Source organism: Sciurus carolinensis, chromosome 12, assembly GCF_902686445.1.
Source record: "Sciurus carolinensis chromosome 12, mSciCar1.2, whole genome shotgun sequence".
Taxonomy (NCBI): Eukaryota; Metazoa; Chordata; class Mammalia; order Rodentia; family Sciuridae; genus Sciurus; species Sciurus carolinensis.
Window position 1 is genome coordinate 85,292,495 of NC_062224.1, and position 16,402 is coordinate 85,308,896.

General features: G+C 47.0%; 1 protein-coding gene across 4 annotated transcripts in view; it reads right to left on the reverse strand.

Annotated features, from left to right (window-relative positions):
• The window catches only part of Lgr6 (leucine rich repeat containing G protein-coupled receptor 6), a 118,974-nt gene that overhangs the window by 22,140 nt on the left and 80,432 nt on the right, over positions 1–16,402 (reverse strand). For all 4 annotated transcript variants that reach the window (XM_047521690.1, XM_047521691.1, XM_047521689.1 and 1 more), the window contains one exon: positions 14,038–14,109. In XM_047521690.1, the coding sequence (XP_047377646.1) occupies positions 14,038–14,109 (72 nt within the window). The remainder of the gene's footprint in view (positions 1–14,037; positions 14,110–16,402) is intronic.

Here is a 16,402-nt window from a genome sequence, read left to right on the forward strand (position 1 = left end):
GTTCAGGGTTCCAGAGGTTTAGTTTTATGATCTGCTGATGGCTCTGGGCCCAAGATGAGGCAGAACATCATGGTGGAAGAGTGCTACTTCTTTCTTGGCATCCAAGAAGCAGAGAGAGGGAAGGAGGAAGGGCCCACAGGGAAGATGAACCCTTTCAAGGTATGCCCCTGTTAACCTGTCTTCTCCAAACACAACCCACCTGCCTACACTGGCCACCCAGTTCATTCACACTAGGATGGACCAATTAGGTTACAGCTCTCATAATTTAATCATTTACCTCTGAACATTCCTGAATTAACACAGGAACTTTTGGGGGACACTTCATATCCAGACCATAACACTGTCTTGGTCCCCCAACCCTTGATGAACCCCCGGGGGACTATAGCCTTCTGCGTGAGCCCAGAGGGTGGGAGTTTCCAGCAGAAGGACCACCTGGTAGAGCCCAGCTAAGTCACAGAGTCAAGAGAAATGAGAAATGATAAGGTGCTGTTTGACGCCACTAAGTTTTGTAGATTTGTTACACATTGATAGATAAGGAGACACCCTGTTTTCTTTGCCTTCATGAAGCCTATCGTCACCTGTCATCTGTTTTCTTCCCACTCAACCAGAATGAAAGCACCTTGAACATATGAACTTTGTCTGTTTCATATTCGAATCACCAGAATAAGAGCAGGCACAGAGCCGAAACCCAAGGACTTGCGTTGACTCACGAATTGAAAAGCTCCAAATAAACAGAGTCATAATGCACACTGGTGAACTCTAAAGAGAATCTAGGATCCATGAGGATATGTCCTTGATATTGTCAAAATGGTACCAGATAGTCCTGAGTGATGCTGTCAGACTTTCCCAGAGCCACAGAGACCACTGGATGGGTCCCCTGTGACTTTGCTATCATCGATCCCTTCTAGTTCACTGGACCCGTGTCCAGGCAGCCAAATTGAGTGGTTCCAGCCCTCCTTGGCAGTTCCTGGTCAGGAATTTTGCCAGGAGTAGACTAATAGTGGGAAAAGACAGATGGCAAAAGGCATGTGAACTAGCAGGCTATTTTTGTAGAAAAATGTGGGAGAAGAAAAATTGTACCAATGTCAAAAAGGATTCTGCAAACTCTACGGCAGTGAGGTGGCCCGAATTTTCTCAAGCAGATGTTTACATAGATCCAATGACCTGGGTAATTGCCAAAGCCCTCCTTCATTTGGTGCTGTGGAGCAGCAATCTCTGGTTCTAATTGTCCAGGGAACATGTCTTTGCAACTCTCTCTGCTATTGATAAATTAAAGTCATTGCATCTGTTGCCAAATGTCCCAAAATACACAATGAAGTCCACTGGGTAAAGTGGAAGGTTAGAGAGATGGGTTAAAAATAACTCCTATCTAGACAAATGCATAGGATGACAAAGTGAACTCTCTTGGTAGGATGTGGTAGGTCTTAGAGGAAATACAAAGCATCAGGACCTCCGGAGGCTGTGGCAATCACACGCATCTGGGAAGACCAGGAGGGCTTCATGGAGATGTTACTATTGAACCAGGTCTTGGTGGCAGGGCTGGATTTCAGAAAGGGTTGGATCAAGTAGGAGGGCTCTCTCCCCTGGATGTCTGTATACACTTCTATCAGGTGCCTCTGCTTTCAGGCCATCCATGGAGTAACATTGGTTGATCATTGACTATGTGCTGGCCACTAAGTGCTGTGGCTGAATTATTCCTCTCAATCCTCACAACAGCCTTAAGAGGCAGACATTCCATTACACCCATTTATAGTTGAGGAAAGTGAGACACAGTAAACCAGTCACTTACTTACAGACAGCTAAAAACTGCTGTGGCAGAAACCACTGTCTGCCAAAATCCTTCCCCTATCTATTTTTTCCTTTTTCTTTTTTTCTTTTCCTTTCCTTTCTTCTTCTCCTCCTCCTCCTCCTCCTCCTCCTCCTCCTTCTTCTTCTTCTCTCTCTCTCTCTCTCTCTCTCTCTCTCTCTCTCTCTCTCTCTCCTGTTTCTCTTCCTCTCCCTCTCCCTCTCTTTCCCTGTACTGAACTTGACATTGGATCAGGGGACACTCTATCACTGAACTATGTTCCTAACCCTTTTTACTTTTTATTTTGAGACAGGGTCTCACTAAGTTGCTGAGGTTGGTCTCAAACTTGTGATCCTCCTGCCTCAGCCTCCAAAATCACTGGGATTACACATGTGTGCCACCATATCCAGTCTTCCTCTCTCTCCTCTATAACTACACTGTCCAATACCATACCCACAAGCCATATGTGACTATTTAAGTTAATTACAAGTAAATAAGATTTTAAAATCCAATTTTCAGTTTTCCTAGTCACAAAAGTGTTTAATAACAACATGTGGCTAGCTTCTATTATATTAGAAGCACAGATCTAGAACATTTCCACCATCACAGAAAGTTCTATGGATAGCATTATCCTATAGTACCAGGATGAATAGCCAGGAATGTAGCTAGAGCATAATTCCCAACGTTCCTTGCAGTAGGTGGGGCCATATGACTAGATTCATAGCAGGAATGTGGGCTAAAATGGAGCATGCGACTTCTAGTCCAGGGTTTATAAAATAGCCAGCTTGTGTCCTCCATGGTCTCTCTACTCTTCACCAACTAGATGCCAAAAACAGCGAGGCCCTGGGGATGGCAAGAACCCAAGAAGCTAGGTTCCTGAGTCACCATGTGGAGCAGGGCCACCCGCCAAGAAGAAACTCCCTCCCTGGACTGTTACATGATCCAGAAATAAACTTCTATTGTGTTTGAGTCATTGTACATGTTTTGGTCTGTTTGTTACAGCTATTTAGGCTACCTTAACTAATTCAGTGTCACAGCCAGGATTTGAACCCTAGCGATTGGGAGTCTGGAGCCCACAGTCTTTGCTGCTATGTATTTGCAAAAAAAAAAAAAAAAAAAAAATTTCTTTAAAATACAAAGCTGACTCTGTCACTCTCCTCCACTGAAAAATCTGAAAAGGCTTCCAGAACAAAGACTTAACAAAGTCCAAATTCCTTAATGGGCTCTGATGCCCTAAACCCATCTTTCAGCTCCATCTGAATTTCAACCCTCCTTGTATCTTCACACCCTGTATATTTACTTGGACGGCTCCTGCCTCTGCCTGGAATGCCCTTTCCCCACATCCTCAGCTGTGGAAACCCTAATCATCCTCTGAAGCTGGGCTCAAATACACCTTTCCCCATGAGTCCAACCTCATCCCTGCAGTTAGAATAAAGTACTCACTCTCTCAGCATTTTTCTGGTGTTTTTCTCCTCAGCGTGCACAGCCTTGGACTGGTAATGATGGTAGTGGCAGTAGTAACAGTAATTACTGCGCAGCGGTCATGGTTCTGGGTGATTTACGTATATTAGTTCATTTAATACCTCTGAGGTAGGTGCCATGGTTACTTCCATTTTGCAGATGGAAACTGAGGCCCAAAGAGAAGTAATCATTGGCCACAGTTCCATGGCTCATCGTGGAAGAGCTGGGATGGAAGTCCAGTCAGTTTGAGTTGGGAGTGGTATTATCCACGTGCCCATTGTCACCCATGAGACAGAAAGCTTGTTGTGGTCAGGAAGCATGTGGGTTCACTTCTGGATCTCCTGCAGCCAGTCATAAGGCCGCATATTTGAGCTTTCATTGTTGAAGATGATCATTTGAACTCACTGGGCAAGGTTTCAAATGGGCCCCTCTAGCCTTTGTGGCTGGTGACTTTGGGGCTGTGTCTTGGCCCTTTGGCATTTGTCTCTAACATGCATCCTCCTGGGGACTGCACCCCTGGCACAGGCTCGGGCTGATTCTTCTGTTACAGGATGCCCTAAACTTCAGATGGAAAATTCATCCGTCTATTATCTTTAATAGCCCCCAGAATCAGCCAGAAGCTCAGGAACAGTTCATTGTTTTGACTGTGCTCCTGGGAGGTAGACAAAGATGTGGAAGGGCTGAGGTTAAAGAGAAACCATTCCTGACTGCAGCCAGAATTCAGTCTGGAAGCTCCAGCTGTCTGTGGCTAGGCCTCCCCTTCAACTACTTAGCCATTTCCAGCCAAATCCAATCAAAAACCATGGCAAACACTTGGAATTGGTCAAAGGAGCTGAAAGGCAACTCAAGCTCTACAATGCTCAAGGACCCACATCCTGGTTCTCTCCTTTCTGTCTGGCTGGGCAGAAATGGTGAGCTCCTCATCTTTTTTTTTTTTTTTTTTTTTTTAATTTTAGTTTAATTTGTTCTAATTAGTTATACATGACAGCAGAATGCATTGCCATTCATTGTATATGAATGAATCTTTCATACACATCTTTCTGGGGAGCCTCACTGTGGACCAGCAGACAGAACTGGCAGGATTTTACAGGCATCTTGTCCAGCTCCTTCTTTTTTTTTTAAATACAGAAAATGACACTCATACATTGTTGGTGGGGCTGCAAATTAGTGCAGCCACTCTGGAAAGCAGTGTGGAGATTCCTTAGAAGACTTGGAATGGACCTACCATTTGACCCAGTTATCCCACTCCTCGGCCTATACCAAAAGGACTGAAAATCAGCATACTACAGAGATACAGCCACATCAATGTTTATAGCTGCTCAATTCACAATAGCCAGACTGTGGAACCAACCTAGATGCCCTTCAATTGATGAATGGATAAAGAAACTGTGATATATATATATATATATATATATATATATATATATATATACACACACAATGGAATATTACTCAGCTATAAAGAATAATAAAATTATGGCATTTGCAGGCAAATGGATGAAATTGGAGAATATCATGCTAAGTGAGATAAGCCAATCTCAAAAATCTAAAAGACGAAAGATCTCACTGATAAGCGGATGATGACACATAATGGGGGGTGGGAGGGGGGCAAGAATGGAGAAAGGAGGGACTGTAGAGGGAAAAGAGAGGTGGGAGGGGTGGGGGGAAGGAAAAAAATAATGGAATGAATCAAACATCATTACCCTATGTAAATGTATGATTATGCAAATGGTATGCTGTTACTCCATGTACAAACATGTATCCCATTTGTTTACAATAAAAATAAATTAAAAAAAAAAAGAAAATGAGGCTTGGAGAAGAAAAGTGAATTGCTGAAAGTCCTCAAGTCAGAACTTGAACTCAGGCCTCTTGGCTCCTGGCTTAAATAGTTTTTTATACTACCCAGAGTTAGATCCCAGTTAGGCTGCAAACAGCAAGGCTAAGAAGAAATTTTAGGAAGAATGGGAAAGAGGATAAATGGAAGAGGATTCTGTAGGAGTTTTAAAAGTGCTTATAAGCATGTCAAAGTCAAATAATTATGATTTAGAAGCTAAACAGCTTTTTATGTGTTATTCATGTGATTTTTTAAATTTTTTCAGTCCTGGGGATTAAACCCTGGGACCCTCTATCACTGAGCTCTTCTGTATGAAAGATTGCCTTGCTGGGTGTGGTGGTGCACTCCTGTAACCCCAGAGGCTCAGGAGGAAGATGCAGCAGGATCCCAAGTTGGAGGCCAGTCTCAGCAATTTAAGAGACCCTAAACAATTCAGTGAGACACTGTATTAAAAAGTAAAAAAGGGCTGGGGATGTAGCTCAGTGGTGAAGTGTCCCCAGGTTCCATTTCTATCAAGCTCCACCCCGCAAAGATTACCTTGAACAAGTCCGTTTATTTACGTAGCTTGTTTCTTTGCCGGCAGATGGATACCCGCTGCAGAAGGCTGCTCTGTTCGCCTGGTCCAGAGACCAGCACAGAGTAGCCGTGGAAATAATGCCAATCCCTTTCACCTCTTCCTTTCACTAGACACTGCATACTAGAACAGATGCTTCATTCATTAGACAACAGCAGGCACACAAGTTTGTCTATCCACCTTTCGCAGCAATTAAGAAAGATGAATATCATTAATTGGGCTTCCACTTACATTTTTATTCTTAAGGCTAATATTTGTGTTTATTACCAGATCACAGATAAGGGCACACAGGGGAACATGGGTGAGCATAACTCCATAGCGTGAAACCCAAAACACAGAAATTTCTGATAGATTGTAAACTCAGAACCGCTTTTATCTCCCAAAGGCCTGGAACAAAGGCAAGCAAGCACAATGAATGTTTCTTAATTGCTCTTCCCAAGCTGCAGACAGAGCCTCTGTCTTAAATCTGACTCCACGTGCTTGGGAAGCCAGGAACCAGCAGACATTTTATGACTAATAGCATTGTTTTACCTTCTAAACAACGTACAGAAAAGGCCACCCATTAATAAAGGCAGCAATTAGTAAAATTGTCATCAGTTTCTATTGAGAGGCACAGACACACCCTCCCTCCACCTACACTCTCTTCCTTGCCAGAGAGAACATTCAGAATATACCCGAAGCAACAGTGTGCTGATCTTCATGTAATTGCCCATCTCTGATATGGAGATTATGAGCTGCCCTGCCCTAATGAAGCACCTGGAAGAGAGAAAAGGCAACAGTCCAATGGACCCCCACAGTAGGAACCTAATCTGAGAATCCGGTTGGATGGGGTCTAATTTCTGCTTGAGTTTTTGAGGTGGTGGAGCACTTACTGCCTATGCTGGTCCAGAGTGGCCACAGTTGACTTGCTCTGTTGACAAATGTTTCCCATCCCCAGGTAAAGTGTCACCGTCACTGTCTCCCATGGCCTCGCCCTGTCCGCAGGATGTCCATGACATGCATCTGTCTTCCAAAGAGGAGCATCACCCAAGACTTCTCCCAGTTCTCCTCCTTCTTCTCCTCCTTCTCCTCCTTCTTCTTTCTTCTTCTTCCTCTTCCTCTTCTTCTCCTTCTCCACCCCTTCCTCCTTCTCTTCTTCTTCATCTCCTTCTTCTTCCTCCTCCTCCACCACTCCTCCTCCTCCTTCCTCCTCTTCCTCTTCTTCTTCTTTTGGTACTGGGGATTGAACTCAGGGGCACTTAACCACTGAGCCACATCTCCAGCACTTTTTTTCAATTTTGAGACAGGGTGTCCCTAAATTATCCATGTTGACCATGAACTTGAGATCCTCCTGCTTCAGCCTCCGGAGTCACTTGGATTACAGGAGTGCATCACCATACCTGGCTTTAACTTTCTGTTCTAAATTTGCCCCAAGGTTCTGAGTAACTGGCTTGTATGAAGGTGACCTCGCCCCAAGGCAAGGCTGACTTACCATCCTGGTGGGCTCGACCCCTGTCAGGGCATTTCTCTAAGTTAAAGTTTGGGACATCTGTAGTAGCACCTGAGCTGTGAGGGGACGGCCCAGAGGACACTTAAGTCTGGAGCTTGGGGAGAGGTCTGGGCTGGAGTCATTAAGGAGTCTATAGTATTGAAAGCCTTGGGACCAGAAGGGAACCCAGAGGGAAAGAGTGTACATAGCAGATGAGCCCTGGGACATGCCAAGGTTAAGGGGTTAGGGTGATGAGGTCAGAAATGCTGGGAAAAGTACACTCATGATAAGTTTCAAGGAACTCAAGATTTCTGATCTAGAATCCTTTAGTCTCCGTGATAGCAGGGGCTACATTTTTGTTGTTCATAAATGTTTCCCCAGTGCCTAGGATGGTGGTCTGGCACATACTCGGAGCTCAGTAAACATGGAATGAGTGAATCTAAAGAGGCAGCAGAGAACAGAGTGGCAATAACCGATTCTTACCAGTTCCTCCTTCTACAGATACACAAGGGCAAGACCTGACTTCCATGGCATCTGCTAAGGATTCCATGGCCAAGTGTCCCTCCCACTAACCTCCCTTCCCTCTCCATCCCAGACCAGCTGGCGGGGGTGCCTGTGGGAGTGAGTGGGGGGTGGAGTTTAGAATGGAAGTTTTGGCCCCATTTCCAGCAGGGGAGGAAGGGGCAGCACAGACAGGAGCAGCGACCTTGGCTACCCCCAAAACCAGGGCGATGGGAAAGGGAATGTTATACTGGGAAGAACTATTAATAACTCGTCACAGTCACAGGACACAAGACAAACTCACTGGACAGCTCAATTTTTTGCCTGTTAAAAGTCATTAGTGGTTCTGTGGGGAAGCCAGAAGAAAAAAGATTTTATATGGAACAATAAATTCCTCTATAAGCCACAAAAGCCCACAAGTTTGCAGCTAATAAACCCACAAAAATAAGATGATTAAGAACTGGAGAGGTTAGAGTTCTTCGATTCTCAGCCTCAAGAGGCAGAGTGATCTGAGGTTCACCGGGCCAAAGGCAGAGAAATCTGAGTTCTGATCCTGCCTCCTAATCAACTGAGTGGCCTTGGACAAGTCATCCACTCTCTGCCTCAGCATCCCCCTCTGAAACACGAGGATACAAAATCCCTGCCTTGTCTTCTTCAATAAGTAGTTGGGTGGGGGCCAGATGTGGTGGTGCAAGTTTATGATCCCAGTGGCTCAGGAGGCTGAGGCAGGAGGGATTGAGACTTCAAAGTCAGTCTTTGCAAATTAGCAAGGCCCTGAGCAACTCAGTGAGACCCTGTCTCTAATAAAATACCAAAAAAAAAAAAAAAAAAAAAAAAATGCTTGGGTCAGGGGAGAAATGAGAGGAAACAGTCTTTGAGAACAAAAACTTCAAATTCTCCTAATGGCAGGGAATTGATTTTAGCTCAGGATGCTCTGCACTTGCCTTGAAATAAGAAGGCAAATTGGCAAGACTCACCTGGTCCTCTGTCTACCCATTAGCCTGTTCCCAGAGGGTTCTGCTAGGGAGCCTGACAGTTCATAGCTATATGGAGTTGACCTACAGCCTCCCCAAAAGTTATGCCCAAATCCTCATCCCTGGTGTCTGTGAACGAGACTTTCCTTGGAGAGAGAACCTTTGTAGAAGGAATTCAGTGAAGGATCTCAAGATGAGATCAGCCTGGATCAACAGGGTGGGTCCTAAATCCATTGATAAGTACTCTTAAAAGAAGAGGAGGCACAGAAAAAATGGCATTGTGAATCCAGGTGCTCTACCACTGAGCCACATTCCCAGTCCTTTTCTTTTCTTTTGCAACAAGGTCTGGCCTTGAACCTGCATCCTCCTGCCTCAGCCACCCAAGTAGCTGGGATCGCAGTGGTGCGCCACCACACACAACATGGAGGAATGAGTCTCTAAACCAAGGACCGCTGAGCACAGCCATCAGCTACCAGAAGCCAGGAGAAAGGCAGGGAACAGATTCTGCCTCAAACGCTGCAGAAAGAACTAACCCTGCCAACACCTTGATTTTGGCCTTTTGACCTCTAGAACTGTGGGAGAATAAATTGCTATTTTCTTAAGCCACTAAGTTTGTGGTCGTTTGTTATGGAAGCCACAGGACACTAATACAGTAGTCACGTCTTGACTGCCTGGGAATTCCTATTCATCCTAGAGAGGAAATGAGTCACCTCTGGGTAAAAACCTCCCTGCCAGCTTCAGATACATTCCATCCAACATTAAGTGAGAGGGCAGGAAACAGAAAGCCAACATAAAGGAAGCACCTATGGATTATCTCATTTAATTTGATCCTGGCAATAGTCTTTTGAATTGTTAAATACCATCCTTATTTTCTATTTGTGGAAACTGAGACTCTTGATAGGCCAGGAGATTTGCACATGTCACATGTTGGTAGCAGAATCAGGATTTGAATCCAGATCTACCAATTCAAATCTAATCCTTGATCTTCCCCAGAATGCCCTGAGCCCTAGAAGAACCTTTGTGGCAATCTGCCTTGTGTTCTGTTCCAAGTCAAAGGTTTACCATCAGGCCCCGACTAGGGCCACAAATACCTGTTGGTATTTGTGGTTTCAATGGGGAACATTTGGGGAACATTTTTTTTAGCCACAATAGCTATTGAAGTACACATTTTCCACAGAAAAAAATCACTGGGGCATCTGTCACTAGTGAAGGTTTGACATGGAATGTACAATTTTGTTTTATAATGAGGAATTCTATAAATTCCTGCCCTGCTCTCTTCCCCTCCTGGACCCTTGTTTAATGCTGGTCCTGATTTAGAGAAGGAGCTGTGGCCAGGATGTTTCTGTTCTAAGACCCAGGCTCTCCTCCAAGGGAAAATGCCCAGCCAGCACAGTCTCCAGTAGGACCCGATTTGTTTAACAAGGGTATAACAAGGCCCAGAGATCATTGCCCAGGCCAAAGGAATCAAGCCACTGTTATCCTCACATGCATGCTGGGACCTGCCCCCTCTGGGTTCTAGCTCAGATGCAAACATCAAGTTTCCAGATATAGAGACCCCTTAGAACACAACTGGGATTGCTAGATGGTTTGATTGTGGTGCTGTGGATCTAACCCACATGCATGCTAGGCAAGCACTCTCCCATTGGGCTACACTGCCATCCCTTTACCTTCCCCACTCACATTTCATTCTTAAGGATAACCAGGAATTTGAGGATCCCTAGCTGCCAGGCTAGGACAGCTGCATGGGGTCTCCAAGGCTGTAATTCCAAGCTTTGATCTAGAGATTCTAACAACTGATTTGTGGTCCCTGAAATTTCCTGGTAGAAACTTCTCACAGTGGTTCTTTATCATGATTCCTCTCCTTAACCCAGATGAGCTGGAAAGTGGAGAAATTGCTACTTCATAGGCTGAAAGCTAGACCATCTTTGATCATTTCCCAACAGGTGGGTCATCTTCATTGTGGGATCTGAAAGGAGTCATGGATGCAGGACAGAGCACCTTCTGTCTGCCTCTGGCTGAGGTTTCCAGGCACAGTCTGGTATGGTGACATCCCATACCAGACTGGAAGAAACATCCCTGGAGCCTCTTCCCATGAGGCCAGGCTTCCTCAGAGAGCAGCAAAGTTTGTCTCCCAGGGCCTCATGTGGCATCTGTGGGATTTATGCTATCCAGCAGGGGCCCTGCCCAAAGAACTTGGATTTGCTCAGATTTGCCTGGCTCCTTTGAAGTTAAGAGAGCCTGGTATATGATTCTTGTTTCCCCCTTGATTTTTCTTTCTTTCTTTTTGTGGTGCTGGGGATCGAACCCAGGGCCTCATGCATGCTAAGCCAACACTCTACCAGGGAGCCACTCCCCAGTCTTCCCTCTTACTTTTGTGGTAGCTGATTGTGCAGGTGAAGAAAGTGAGACCCAGCTTGCAGAGGCAGAGCCAGGGCTGGAACCCAGGCAGCCTGGCCTGCAGAGCTGAGGGCATATGAGAGGCTGTGTTTCTGCAGGTGCGTTTGCAGTGGACATCTCTGCGCTGTGCTAAGCGTGGGGTGGGGGTGTCTATGTGGAGTGAGGACTGGAAGGGGCGGGAGCCATGTGGCAAGTGCACTGCATGTGCATGTTCAGGGTGCCCGCGTGGCCACGAGTGTGCATGCCCACACCTGGCCCCTCCTCCCCAGGTGGTAAGGCTGGGGGGACCTCTCCCTCCAAAGAAGAGTCTACAGATGAGCCAAACCACAGCTCGAGCCAAACCACAGCTCGAGCCGTGGAGGTTTGATCTTCCCTCTGCTGCCAGAGATGAGAGAGGGCTAAGTGGCAGAGATTTACGAGGCCTGAGGGAGAAATACCCTTCCAGTGAGAAGCTCACATGAAAGCTCCCGAGTAATAACCGAGGCTGCCGAGCGTGCCAATTATGCAACAATTAAAAGGTTTGACTATCATTTCTTTCTCCTTTCATTCACCCAGCCACTCCTCTCCCTCCACATCTGGCTTCCCCTACAGGCGCCCCAGAAAATGCTCTGGGGAATAGAGGATAAAGAACACACTTTCCCCCTTTTTAATTGGAGATCAAAAGTTGGAAGAAGGGTTTACCCCTCATGGGTGGGGAAGAGATGGAGGCCCTCAGAAGAGGGGATGAGGAAGGAGCAAGGAGCGCAGGGCAGGCTCTAATGCAGCTGCTGGACTCTGTAACAACTTGACACACATCATCTCATTTAATGCAGATGTCAGCCCTGTAAGGTGGGTGTTATTGATGGCATTGTGTTGCAGGTCAGAAAACTAAGACTCAGAAGGAAATGACTTGACTAAGGTCATGTTCCTGGTGGAGCTGGCATGGCACCCTGGGTTCTCTGTTGCCAATGGCTTTGCCGCCTGGCTATTCTACCTCCACACTGTGAAGTGGGAGAACTGTTCCTTGTCTCTCGGTCTTGGCTTTCCCATCTGTAAAGTGGGCGCAGCCCTGGGCCTTGTGTGTTGGAGCCAAACACTCCTGTAGATAGATGAAAGGTCCTGTGGGTGCTTAGCGGCGGGATTGCTCTGTGACTCAGCCAGCGCCAGCTGAGCCAAGTGCCTTGTGCAGCAATCTAGTGGCTAATTGAGAAAGAATTAGGCAACGTGCCCCAAAAGAAAGAAACAGCTGCTTACTGGCTTTTTAGAAGTGCCAACCCACACCCAGTGTGTATGTCCCCTCCTCACCTGACTTCCCAGCAGATTAAACAGCCCCCAACCCCATTCCAAGGCCAATGGCATTGATTCCTTCCTGACCTACTGATGAAAGGCAACTCGGAGAATGGCCCACGCATTCTTGTGACTCCTGGAGGAGACTGGTTAATGGAGGCCAGGGTTTTCCCAAGGAAATGGTCATCTCTCAAATTGAGGAGCCTCCCAAACCCATCACGCAGTAGGTTCAGACAATTCGCGTTTGACCAGGTAGTTGAGGATGGCAGGGCACTACCCTAGGGACACCCTGGGTTTGCTCTGTCCAGAAGTTGGGGAGTTGCTCTAAGCAAGTCATGCCACCTCCCTGGACATCAATTTTCTTCCTGTGGTGGTGGACTTTAACCGTCCAGCTGTCTATGACAGTCAGGGAGGTGGGGCACCTAGCCCAAGTCACACACAGTGGCAGGGGAGGTTCCGATGTTCCTGACTCCAGGCTAGGGCATGTCGCCCCACACCCGACTCCTCTGCAGTGAGTTGGCTGAAGGGTGAGGATGCTGGGAGCTGGGCCCCACTCTGCCATTTGTCCTGCTGCAGGCTAAGCCCAAGAGAGCAGCCACACTCCTGGGAACCCCTCCGCAGACAAGGGAGTGGAGCTTCGCTCTCGGCCCCCACTCCCTGCCCTGCACAAACACACGTGCCGACAGCCCAGGCCTCTTGGGATAGACTTTGCCAAATGGTTTTCCACAACACACTGCTTCCCAGTCACAGACTGTCTTCCAGCATTTTCTCCTCCACTGCTTTGGATTCTTGAAAATCCCTCACCTCAGGAATGATGCTCTGGGGTGTGTGTTTGGGATCGGGGAGTGAATGAAAAATGGGGAATTGATTATGGGGGAGGGGACATGTGGTGGGGCAGGAACTGCAACTGTCCCCTTGATGCCGTGAGTCCTTCCCACCCTCAGCGGCTCACCTGGTGACCTGGGTAGGGGGGGTCCTTTTCTCCTCAGTGCCCCTCTCCCAGGCCTGCGCCAGGTGGCAGTGGTAGCTGGCTCTCTCATGGGACCTGAAGAACCGCAGCTGACATGGCCAGCCACACTTACAGAGCCTGGCCAATTGTTTGCTCAATTGGGGCCCACTCAGCCCGCTCTGTGGGGGCTGGCAGGACTCCAGAGGAAGTGATGGGAGGCTTTGGGTGCGTTTTGACCTTAACTGAATTCCAGGATGATGATGTGTGAATAATATGACTTTTTAAGAGTCAACAGCTTGGGTGCTTTTTATAGTTGGGCTGGAGCACTGAATGGGCCATCTCCCCATTAATCATTTAGCTGGTTAGATCAGTTGGCAAACAGTCCCGGCATTACTCTCTGGTATTACTCTCCCTTCTGTCAGCAGCCACCTTAAACAGACGTCAAAACTGCCATCCAGTCAGCCCCAGCCCTACTCCCAAACCGTCTAGTGCCCAGGCTTAATATCCTAATACTCCCTGCGGTCTCCTTTCTGTCCAAACTGTGCATTTTTTTGGTGGTCTCTGCTGGCAGGAATCCTAGATTCCCACTCCCCGGGGCCCTCCGAACACCCGCAGGCACTTCCACCCACCTGAGGGAAAAAGGAATTCATTCTGATGCCATTCCACAGAAAGTGCCAGGGAAGGCCACGTGGGCGAGCAAGCCCTGGGCCACAGCCCAGCTTCCCACTGGCCCCTGCTGGCCCTTCCCCATGCCCACACCCCCGCTCCAGGAATGCAGTTCTCATCGTCAGGCAGGACAGGGCTTGAGCGGGGACTCCCCCACTCACAGTGTCTCCAGATTGTGCAGCCCCTCGAAGCTGTGGGTCCCCAGATGCTGGATGCGGTTGTTGTGCAGATGCCTGTGTGGAGAGGAAAGACACCTCAGTATGAGGCCATTGCACCAGGGCCAGAACAGACGGGAACACATGGTGGCAAACCTAGCAGAGCGGAGGCAGAAGCGTGGACAGAATGACCCCGGTTAGACCCCAGGTCTAACACTTTGTATCCAGGGACAAATGGAGTAGGCAAGACCGACTTCTGAAGCCATCATTGCCGGGCTGCATTGGCCACAGGTTATTCTGTTTTGACTTCTTATTGAAGTGAAAAGGGAAAGGAGGGCCTAGAGCTTCCTGCTAGGCACTGGGAGAGGCCTGATGTCACAGGGGCTCACATCTGAGGCTTCTTCTATGACCCTGCTCCCTAGGACCCAGCCAGCTTGACTCAGTGGCCAGACACACTTAGGGGAGCCGAGAGCAGACCGCGCAGACAACACATAATTAAAGGCTAAGCTTTCTGTAACAGCTGGAGGGAGCCGTGGACACGCCGAGAGAGCAGGGAGATCGGCGAGGCCAGAGGAACCAAGGAAGGCTTACAGAGGTGGTGATCCAGAGCGGGGCCAGGGATCCATAGGTGAGCCCGGGAGAGAGGGAGGAGCGGTCCAGGCACAGGGAAGAGAGTGCCCAGAGGGGGCAGGTGGGAATGGGCTTGACCAGAGCAGGTATGGTTTGAGGAGAGGAAGGAGATCAGTTTTGCAGAGGTTTCCAAGATAAATAGCTAACTGAAAATAAACGACAGAATTTTCTTCTCCCAACTCCTAATGAGAAAAAAATAGCAAAAGCCAGAACCCACCCCACTCCAAATATGAACAATAGCAACAAAGCCAAGCAAGGCATATAGCAAAAACTGATGTCCAAGGGAACATTCTATAGCTTATCAGCTCCTTTCCCCAGAAAATGAACTGGTGAGAAAGCAAAATCTAATAACTCTCCCAAGAACCCCCAAGTCCAAGAGAAGTAGCTATCTGAATGTCCTTATTTTTCCTCTCTACTTCTGGCTTCCAAAAGGTACAAGTGAAAGGACAAGTGAAATAGTCTCCAGGCTACTCACATAATTCAGGAAATAGTTTAAAGCCAAGGGAACTTTGGGGTTTCTGGGGTTGTTTTTGGTGGGGAGTATTCCCCAGGTACCAGGGATTGAACCCAGGGATGCTCTACCACTGAGCTACATCTCTGATATTTTTTATTCTTTTATATTGAAACAGGGTCTCATTAAGTTGCTGAGGCTGGCTTTGAACTTGTGATCCTCCTGCCTCAGCCTCTGAATAGCTGGGATTACAGGAATGCACTCCTGCGCTCGGTCTCAAGGGTATTTTTGAACAGAGGGAATGAACTCATACTTTTAACACCATCTGGCCAGAGAGAGTAGAGCCCAAGGAGTCTTAATGAAGATTGGACGCCACCTCAAAACATACCCCACCCTTCACCATCCCACCAGGATACAAAAAAGGGACAGAACCTAATTCATCCTTTGTACTCAGTCCACACACCGCAGCTTGGAGGGGAGAACCAACAGAACCTGAGGACGATGCTGCAGAACCCCTGAATAGAGCTCTCCAAGCACCGCCAGAAAGAAGAAAATATCACTAATGAATGAGGATCAGAAGAGCATTGATTACACGTGCCTTCTGCTACAAAGCAACCCAAGCAGTATTTCAAATCAATCTTTTTAAATAAAAGGAAAATGACACTTAAAAAAATGACCCAAACTATGTTATTAAGAGAAAAATCTAGTCAATAAATTTGAAAAAAGGAACAGCACATTCACTACTGAAATTGACTTAGTGTCAGAGAGAAAGCTGGAGATAAAACAGTTAAAACAGTAACTGATCGATGTGATGCAAAGGGGAGTCAATCAGGTAATTGATGTTTCTGAAAGAGACAATCCAAAACCGATACAAAATACATAATACAAAAAATTCTCTAGGAAGAGGGAAGATGGAATCTGAAGCTTAAAAACGTTCATCGTTCCAGACAAACTAGATGCAGGATAGATAATATCCAGTGACATATTCAAGTTGCATTATTGAAGTTCGAGAATTTAAAAACATCTTCAAGCCAGATGTGGTGGTGCACCCCTGTAATCCCAGCAGCTTGGGTGGCTGAGGCAGGAGGATTGTGAGTTCAAAGCCAACCTCAACAACTTAGTGTGGTCCTAAGCAACTTAGTGAGACCCTGTATCTAAATAAAATATTTTTAAAAGGATTGGGTATATGGCTCAGTGGTTAAGAACCTCTGGGTTCAACCCTCAGTACCAAAAAAAAAAAAGGAAATCACTTCCAAGGGGACCAAAATCAGGCTGGCCTCCAAGATGTTG